This window comes from Mus caroli, unplaced genomic scaffold, assembly GCF_978045245.1.
Source record: "Mus caroli unplaced genomic scaffold, Mus_caroli_1 scaffold_22, whole genome shotgun sequence".
NCBI classification, from domain to species: Eukaryota; Metazoa; Chordata; class Mammalia; order Rodentia; family Muridae; genus Mus; species Mus caroli.
In genome coordinates this window covers 7742354-7752867 of record NW_028227277.1, presented here as the reverse complement: position 1 = coordinate 7752867, position 10514 = coordinate 7742354, and the positions used below count along the sequence as shown (strand labels likewise).

Below are 10514 nucleotides of genomic sequence, written 5' to 3'. Positions count from 1 at the left end.
ACTTCACCTGTCCTCTATATGCCCTGGGCCCTCCAGTCCCTTGAGGATTATGTGCAATATCTCTGAATAAACACAGACCTGGAAGTCTTCTACTGTATGTGTGTTGGGGGCCTCATATCAGTGGGTGTGAACTGCCTGGGGTGGCCCAGTGTTTAAGAGATCTTGGGGTCCAGATTACCTGAGACTGTTGTTCCTCATATAGGATGGCCCTTCTCAGCAGCTTCATTCAGCTTCCCTCATTCAACAACAGGTGTCAGCTGTTTCTGTCCATTGGTTGGGTGCAAATATCTGCACCTGACCTTTTCAGCTGTTGCTGGGTCTTGTGGAGGGCAGTCATGATAGGCCCCTTTTTGTGAGCGTTCTATAACCTCAGTAATAGTGTCAGGCCTTGGGCCCTCACACTGAGCTGGACCCCACTTTGGCCTGCCACTGGACCTTCCTTTCCTCAGGCTCATCTCCATTTTTATCACTATTCTTCTTTAAGACAAGTACAATATTGGTCAGAATTGTGACTGTGGGGTGGCAACCCCATCATTTACTTGATCTTCCTGCTCGAGTTTGGTTCAAAAGTCCCTCTCCCTACTGGAATCCCTGGATTACCCCAAACCTCCTCTCTCCTGACGTTGCCTGTTTACATTCTTTCTGCTGGCCCTCAGGGTTTCAGTCCTTTTTGCTCAGCCAATCCCAGACCATGTTCCCCTCTCCCCCCAATTCCCCCACCCTGTCCACTTTCCTTCCCAGGTCCCTACATTGCTCCTCATTGTGTCTTTTCACATAAATATAAAGAGCCTTATATTGTAGGCACAATCTGATATGCATTGTCCCTTTAATAAAATACTTCTTTTTTGTAATGTTATCTGACATTCTTAACATCTGCCTAGTACATTTTATAGTTATTCCAAAGTACAGCGCTTCTGTGCTGTCATAGGCAATACTGTCACTATACTTGACATTGCTAATATTCACCCTTCTTTCTCTTTTCAAATAAGTGCCTTTCATTGCATCAGTAATCGATGATATTTTAAATCTCAACAGAAACAATTTAACTTTTTTGTTGATATTAAATATTCCGTTGTTGTAAACACACACACACACACACACACACACACACACACACACACAGTGATCAAAAGAAGCTTGTGAGCAAAGTGCTTATTTACTTATGTACCTTGGTCACAATATATTGAATGAAGCCAGGCATGAAATTGGATGCAGGCACTCCATGAAAGCATGAGGGATAATGGCGATGACTGGCTTTATGTCAATGTTGTCTTCAGACCTTTCTCTTATAACTCCAAGAACAACTCGCCTACAGATGGTAGTGTTCACAGTCAGTATGGTCACCTAATATTAATCGTTAATTAAGTTCATGGTTTACACACAAAACCACAGGTCAGGATGATGGTAGCATTTCCTCAGTTGAGATTCCTGGTTCTCAATATCTTCAGAATTGTGTCCTTATTAATGAGACCATTTTTCACCAAAGTTTGGTAATTGGTATTCAATACACAGTTCTGTCTTGTTTCTAAGTTCAAATTTGTATATTATTTAAATTTTTATAAGACTAAGTACTAATTTTGTTAAGACAAAGAAAAATATGTTGAGTATCATTTAACATTTTCATAGTATGAATATTTCAATAATGAAATTTATCTTTGTACTTATGTATAAAATTTGAATCTGGTCTAATTAAAATAACATAACACTTTGGGACAAAGATACACATTAGCAACCCTGCACTAGAAGCCAAGATTGAGAAAACCTCCACAACCACCATGAACCTCCCGCTGGTGCTGTGGTAGACAGGGAGGAAGGTGATCCAGACACTGCAGAACACCAGCATGCTGAAAGTTAGGAACTTGGATTCATTGAATGTGTCAGGAAGGTTCCTAGCCAAGAAAGCCAAAGTGAAGCTCCCCAGAGCCAAGGAGCCCAAGTATCCCAGGACAATGTGGAAGGCAATGACAGAGCCTTTATTGCAAAGAATGACCATCTTCCCATGTTCAGACTGGATATCTCTGTCAATAAAGGGAGGAGATGTTACCACCCAGATTCCACAGAGAACAAGTTGGATTAGGGTACAAATGGGAATGACCAACTTAGGAGCCGCTGATACCAAGATCCCTCTCATTCTTCTTCCTGGAGTAGTGAGCTTGAAAGCCATGACCACAGTTATTGTTTTGGCCAACACTGTAGAAACAGACACAGTGAAAAATATGCCAAATGTGCTCTGCTGCAAGATACAGGTGACCTTGTTGGGATGTCCAATGAAGAGCAGCGAGCAGAGAAAGCAGAAGACTAGAGAGATGAGCAGGATGTAGCTGAGAATGCGGTTATTGGCCTTCACAATGGGAGTATCCTTGTACTTCACAAATGTGATGAGGACTAGAATTGTGATGGCCGAGAAGGACAGTGCCATGCAGCCTAGGGTCGTCCCCAGAGGATCTTCATAAGCCAAAAATGATATAGTTCTTGAGAGACAGTAGGTTTGCTCTACGTTGGCATACTTATCATCTGGACACTTCACACACTGTTCCATATCTGCTGGTAAATGTACATAAACCCTTATAAGATATCATAATTACATAGGTAATAATTTTATATTTGTGTTATTCATAGCAAATATTAATAAATAATTTAGTGTTGATGATCTATTCCCTTCCTTTTTGCTGTAGAACCACTAACTTAAAATTGCCCAGTATTGACCTATGCATTGTGATTGAAAAAAAAAAAAAACATCATGGAAAGTGGAACAGAAAAATATTCTTATTGAACAAAAACAAAAATATGATGAATAATTATATGCATAATCTCAGATTATTTAATTCCTGTAAACATAAATTCACTATTCACAGACATGGGTAGTGTGCAGACATCGGTACTGGTGTCAGTTGATGAAATGCATCACGTACTTTGTTTGCTCTGTGGTTTGTGCCTTTGTATCTACACATAGGAACCAGAATATACAATTCCTCATTCAAATACTGATTGCATTTAGGAATATTTTCATTCTTGAAGCTGTACACCTCATAGACCTATGCATGTCCCTTTCATTGTTTTCCAATCTCTATCTTGCCAAATACACATTCCATGCTATATGGCAGGAAGCTTATGGATGTTCACATTTATCCCTCTTTCCTTAGCTAAGCTCTAAGCCATCTTTTGGTGCATTTTGAAATCTTCACTCTTGTTCTATTTCTTTAAGAAGAAATACTTAATCTTTTGTCCATCTAACCTCTTAAAATATATTTCATTAAACAACAACCGTTCCCTGAGCATCTGGTCTTTTTCACAGTGTAAGCTGGGTGATAGAGGGAAAGATCGTGGACTGATCAGGTGGTCAACTTTCTATGTACAACAAATCAAAGAAAAATAAACATGCATAGATTATTACATCTAAAATGTTTCTTTAAAACATTGTTATACAGATATGTCCTCCTAAACACTTTCTATATAATATAAAAGCAGTAACCATCATATTGTGAGAGAAAGGCCTTGTTTCAAGAAAATATTGGCCTAGTCGGCCATCACTGGAAAGAGAGGCCCATTGGACTTGCAAACTTTATATGCCCCAATATAGGGGAATGCCAGGGCCAAAAGAATGGGAATCGGTGGGTAGGGAAGTGGGGGGCGCTATGGGGGACTTCTGGGATAGCATTGGAAATGTAATTGAGGAAAATATGTAATAAAAAATATTAAAAATTAAAAAAAAAAAAAGATTGGAAGTTTTTTGCTGGGTCCAAAAGAAGTTGGCACTATTTAACTGATTATGTTTTCAGTCATGGAGATGTTAGGTCTTTAGTTTGCATCTAGGCCATTTGATACTTCTAGTTTGGATAGAGAAGGTATTCAAATTCAGCAAATTTTCTTCTGCATGCAAGCATGTACCTGTTTCATTGGAAACCTCATTTTCTGGGCACTGAACACAATCAAAGCAGCAGTCTGATGTTTCTTTCTGATAAATTTTCCTGAATCCAGCAGTACATATCACACTACACATGGAGGAGGGAACCTGAGGCAGTGCATAAATATTAGATAATATTCACGTGAGTCTGTGTATTTCATGTATTTATCATATGAATAATGACCCCATAGATTGATATATGGAGCACTAACAGAAATGGCTATACATATTCCTCTGATAACCTGTATCACTTTATAATATCAGGCACATTTTATTCATATTACCCTGCAACACACTGAGTGTCACACAAAAATTACTACATCATGTAATATTATTTATGTATCATTCAGGTTAGAGCAATTCATAAATGTACCTTCCTAAACTGATCAATCCAAAAAGAATGTTTAGGTGGCACAAGTTTTTCTCTCATGATTTATAAATTACAAAAAAGAATACTGTGATATATGGAGGGAGAATGTAGGGTAAATCAAGAGAGAGTAGTTTGATGACTATGAACAAAACATTTTAATAAGACTCCCATAATATTAATGAAGTACTCCTAAGTGTAAAAGAAAACCTTGAACATACTATCCCTTTCTCTCTTTCCCCTGCATCTATGAGGGAGCTCCCTACCCACCCACTCCTGCCTCATCACTCTAGTTTTCCCTGTTCTGGGGCATCAAGCCTTCCCAGGACAAAGGGATTTCCTTCCCACTGATGCCAGATAAGGCAATCCTCCACGGAGGAGGGGAAATCACGAAGGAAGATAACATTTTAAATGTAAATAAATAAAAAACAATACAAAATATATAAATTAAAAAGAGAAAACCTTCAATATGGAGAAACGTTTTTGTTAATGAATCCATGATATACTTAATTAGGTTATAAATATATTTCTACAGAATTAAAAAAGTCCCATGTTAATATATAGTTAAAATTTTTTCATTAATCATATATACATGTACATTATACTATAAACCCATTTTATATATTCCTGTATTGTTGGTAATAGGCAATTTGGGTACTATTGAACATGGAATTCAGAGGCCATTGATCCATCCATTACCAGATATATTTGAAGTTGACAATTATCAAAGTTTGATTATTGTAACTTTGGATGGTGTTTTGCAAAAGTAGCAATTGGTCTTAAACACGAAGTCACATATTTTAAAATTCAAATATCCTGAAAAAAATTATGGTATACCCAGTGATGTTCCTCCCATGGCCCATTCCAAATCATCAAATATATGAAGTTGTTGACTCTTTGGAAAACAAGGTATATAGCTTCCTATTTTCACTTTTAATCCGAGGCCTTGTGGAAAATTCCAAACGATGAAAATGTCATACTCTGTACACTGATTTTCCCTATGCTTCATGTTCACCAGTTCTCCAACAGGGTTCATAAATACCCTGGTTTTCATCAAGAAAGACACCTAGAAGAGATTCATGCTTCCAATATCAATAAAGCATATCAATAAAGGTAACACAAAATTGAGAATTCCCTAATTTCTTAATGACTCCAAAAAAAAAAAAAAACAGCTGTATTGAAATAAACATGTGTAGAAAAAATCAGTATACCTCATTGATAACTGAAAATTTATATATTTCATATTAATGATAGATGATAAAGTGTGCTAGAAAAAATGATTACTAGAAAATAAGTAACACAGTGCATGAGTGTGAGTGTGTGTGTGTCTGTCTGTCTATGTGAGTGTCTGTGTGAAGATTCTTGTCAAAAATACTTTTTTTAAAAATGAAACAGTATATGAGAGACTGAAGGGGAAGTCTGAATATCTGGTAATTTTGAAAATAAATAAATTATTTTCATGTACATACAGTATATTCTTTAAAAATTGTAAACTTAGTAAAATGTAGAGTCTTAGTCATTTATGTTATTGTAACTTGTTAATGTAAATGACTAAATAATAAGCACTGCAAATGTATCAATTTCTGAGAAACTATTCTTTAGCCAAACATTCCAGTCTAGCCATCACTTAGGCATTTATGATAAAATTCTTGGCTCCTATTCTAAATTTTGAACTCATTTAGTGAAATGTAAGACACCTTGTCACAAAAGTCACTGATATTCATAAAAATATATTGCCTCCTATTAAATATTATATTTGTGCATACTATTCATCCATGTAAAAGGTTTTTTAGAGAGTTTAAAGAGTAATCTCAAACAAATGTACAGTTGTTTCTCTGGTTCCATCAAAATTTCACATTGATATATCTAAGCATAATGAAATGTAAGAAACTTTACCTGCTGACAAGCAGTGAAATATCTCTTGGGTTTTGCCTTTTTCTGAGACTCTACTTGTTGAAGAATATATTCATGGTAGGTGTGGGCCGCAGCATAAACAGCATTATACAGATTGTAACCTTCATCACTCATGGCCATATCATAGCTGTGCAGTGCTGTCCATTCCAATGTGTTGTTGAATGTCATATGATCCATTTTAATGCTGTTCTTGGAGATTGAACAATTAAAATAATTCCATTCCAGTATAGTATGAGAAATATCTTTTAGGTATTTGACAGTGTTCATTGTTTGCATAAAATTCCTAAATTTAGGAATCTCAACTTTGTGGTGTGCAAAAGTAATAGTCCCATGGAAGAGATAAAGGGTGAATTCTTTTTTATTTGTGATGATATCCCATTGTGAGGTTGTGATCCAGATTCTCTGAGTACCTAAATCTTCCCATCTTCTAAAGCTTACTTCTAGAGTAGAGTTCATTTCACCATAAATGATAACAACCTTTGCTGAAGATGTCATAATTTGGTTATCATATATTGTAGCTCTTGTCATGTATACCTGCATGTTTTCTGGAATCATATTAACAAAAGCTAAACAGATCTCATGCCTTTGGCTTTCTTCTCTTAAATCTGAGAGAAACTGAATACACTGATCATCATCTGAGATGACCAGTCCTATTCAAGTCCATCTAAAATGAAACATCAAGGAGACCATGCCATGTGATAAATGTGTGTCCTTGGTGGCTACCTGATGGACATGGGACAGCCGGTCATGGTCGCGCAGGTTAGGATTAAATGTTCCAAAGAAAACCTAAAGGATATAGAAGACAGGATGAAACTTCCAGTGAGGAATATGATTATTAGGATATTTGGACTCATATACATGTAACGCTACTCACCTTCCAGAACTCTAGATAAGAACAGTAAGATTGTACTATACACATCATGTATTATTCCTATTAGATTCTAGACTATTCCTGACAAGTCTAAAATTCCTAGAACACAATTTTACCTGTATGCACAGTACATCTATGAACTGATTATTTAATTTGTATATACACATACACACACACACACACACACACACACACACACACACACACACACACACATATATATATATATATATATATATATAATGTGTGTGTATGTGTGTGCATTTGTGTAGCAGCACACCCACAAATGCATTCTTTCCAAGTTTTCTTGTAGGCACCTGTAAATGTAATTTAATGTTCTTAACCCATTCAGTGTCACAATTTCTTACCAGTGGCATTGAAGAATGCATTGCCAGTTTTAAGGATGTTTTCCATGATGGTCCTGTCAGACCTATCATACATGAATCATCTAGATAACAGAAATAATTAACAAAATTCATATGTCCATCTATTTGTTTATATTCTTGATCCAGATTTTTCAATAAATCATGACAGTTTCCACCAATGATGGAGAACATCAAAGTCATGTTGGGTAAAAGATAAGGATTCCTGTTGATCTCATCGGTAGCAAAAAACATTACCAGAAGAAGCTCATATTCACTTGCTGCAATTCTAAAACAAGGCATAGTGATGATAAGGGAGATGTTTGAAATATGAAATTTCAAATACTGTAAGATTTGTAATATGAGATATGTTAAATCTGCCTCCCAAGTGCAGGAATTAAAGGAGTGAGCCACCAACGCCCGGCCAGACTAATTATTTTAGGATATATTTTATTTAATTTTATTTATCCATTTCAAGATATATATACAAAATGACACGTTATACCATATGAGCAGAATATTATCCTTTCGGGTGTTGTACGCATCAAGTTAATGTTACCTTTTAGTGTGTTCTTACTATTTCTATTTTTTAAAAAATTTTCAACACTCATTCCTTCATAATCTGCAGCCACAAATGATAACATCTCACTCTTTGGACCTCAGACCTAAAACCCACATTGAGAACAGGTTTTTTTCCACAAGAATTACTATGATTCTCCTAGATTTATCTTTTCAGACCTCAGATGTAGAGATTAAGTCCAGAATTTTACCTAGGTATCCAGGGCACTTGACATAGGATGAGTGGAAAGGAATTGTGAATATATATTAACTACTAAATAATAATAAAATTACTGAGTAATTAATAGAAATATTAACCTTGTATCTGATAGTGATAATAAACCTAATCTGAGCTTGTGCATTTGTGTAATTGGATAAAAAGATTATTCTGATAACAGAATATAAGACTAGCATTCCTTTTCCACATTCAGTATCAAATTCAGGATTGCAGGAAGAGGCTCATTTAAAGACTATTTTATAAAGCAAAGTTTAAGTATATTCACAAATATATAAGTAATGTTATATATTTAACCAGGTATAGTAGACCAACCCATACACAAATATTTCAATGAAACAATGCATGTTCATCTGTTGGAAACCCGAATTAGGTAACACTTTTATGAAAGCATTTAGATGCATGATCATATTGAGGCGTGGGCAGACAATTGAATATAGGCAGTGATACAGTCTCTTCATATTGAGTTCTAGACAAAGGAGGGAATTGTGAATTCAAGGCAGATGAAAACATATCTTTCAACATATATTGTCAAAAAAGCCTCACAGAGAGAATCTAGACCTTCACATTGTCCAGCACTGTGAACTTGAGTATAATGGCACTAAAACTATACTAAACTGTGACACATTTCAAAGTATTAAAATAGTATTGATATAAAAATTCATTTTCAGGGGTTCTTCAAGTTACATGGTGAGGAAGAGAACAGAATCCACAGTTTGTATATACAGCTAAATATTTCAAACGATTGACATTGATACATTAAAGAAAGTTAATGGCTTACCTAAAATTTGAAAATAAATTAAAAAAATTACCATTAGTATAAGATTTTTCAGTTGGCCAAAGGTAAAAATGACACTCCCTTTGCAAATCTCCATCATTATCTTCACTATTCTTTATCCTCCAAAAGCAACTGGGTTCAGTCAAACAGCACAAGATGAGAGAAAACTTCAGAAACAAAAATGAAATAGTGAAAGCACAGACCTTCTTCATGTCTGCTAGGATCTAGGATGGAGCTGTTGTGAAATCCGTTTCTGATGTAGAAAGACATCACACACACAGTTACACCTATGTGTCTGTTTGAAAGGTACCTCTGTCTGGAGATCCACTTATTATATTCACAGTTCCTTTCCATTCTTCCTATGTCAGGCTCCCTAGATACATAGGGAAAATTCTGGCCTCAGGCTCTACATCTGAGGTCTGAAAACTTTTCATCAACATATTTTTGAAAACATGTTTTGAGATCATGTTTTCTACCCTCAGGGGCCATGACTGCATTCATGTGCATAGAGTAAATCCCAAGGATAATCTTCTCCTGTATAGTTCATACCTGACCATGTGTCAACAGCCATTATGTACAAACACAATGGAATTCATCAGAAGTTCTATACTGTGACAGAAGTTGAGAAGGTCATAAAAGTTGCATATCATTCAGATGTTGAGTATAATCATGGAACATTATGTAACACATTGTCTAGTTTAGGGAAGGGCAGTCTCACATGCAACATTGGGCCTGGAGTTGACCATGCTCTCTGTTGTTCATATACTATTGTATGCCACTCATGTTTACACAATCTCCTCAAACTTCCCGTGATTCCTGCCATCTGGAGAACATGTCAATATGCTAAATCCAAAAATACCTGTATTTTAAAGATTCAACACCCATCTGGTCAAATATCAGTACCTGTGCAGACATTCACTGATATGCTGAACTTTTCCTGATAATCAGCCCCTGGCAGTCAATGACATTTGATGAAACATTTCTTCGATTGATGTATGTTCACACCTCATTAAGAAGTTAGAGACTAATTTCATATATTTTGCTCAAGGGAAAGAATTTAGGTGTCATTTAAGAGGTAGAATTTTATTGCTAATGCTGGTATATTCCTCATACTTTTCATTTATTTCTACTTGGCATTTGTTTTGAAATATTTCTATTTAGATTACATTTCAATAACATAGATGTTAGCTGCTAAGCTAATTTATGTAATTTGGTTAGATTGCAATGAGTGAGAAAGATGAAGGATTGATTTGATTTGTTATTTTTTTAACTACCTTATATTTTTGTTCAAAATATCCAGACTGAATTAAGTGAGTCTTACACTTCATTTTTGGAATGGTTGGTATGTCACGGTCTTATAATAAAGTCCTGCTATGGAATTTATTTTACTATCGTTGTTACTATGAATAAACATTTGTTTCATTCTTTGGTTGAATTACAACTATTTCATTGCAAATTTGTTTCAGTTCAAACCAATAGACTGGGTAAATTAAGTGTTCTGTTGTCATATTCTATAATTGTTATA

General features: G+C 35.5%; 1 protein-coding gene across 1 annotated transcript; it reads right to left on the bottom strand.

The window, feature by feature from the left end:
- Positions 1–1201: 1201 nt before the first annotated feature.
- LOC147000048 (vomeronasal type-2 receptor 116-like) lies at positions 1202–9275 on the bottom strand. Its single transcript, XM_085834288.1, is given in 6 exon segments — positions 1202–2541; positions 3889–4013; positions 5114–5337; positions 6168–6971; positions 7425–7707; positions 8993–9275. Coding segments are annotated over 6 exon segments (2550 nt in total). The 5' UTR covers positions 9202–9275; the 3' UTR covers positions 1202–1636.
- Positions 9276–10514: the final 1239 nt, after the last annotated feature.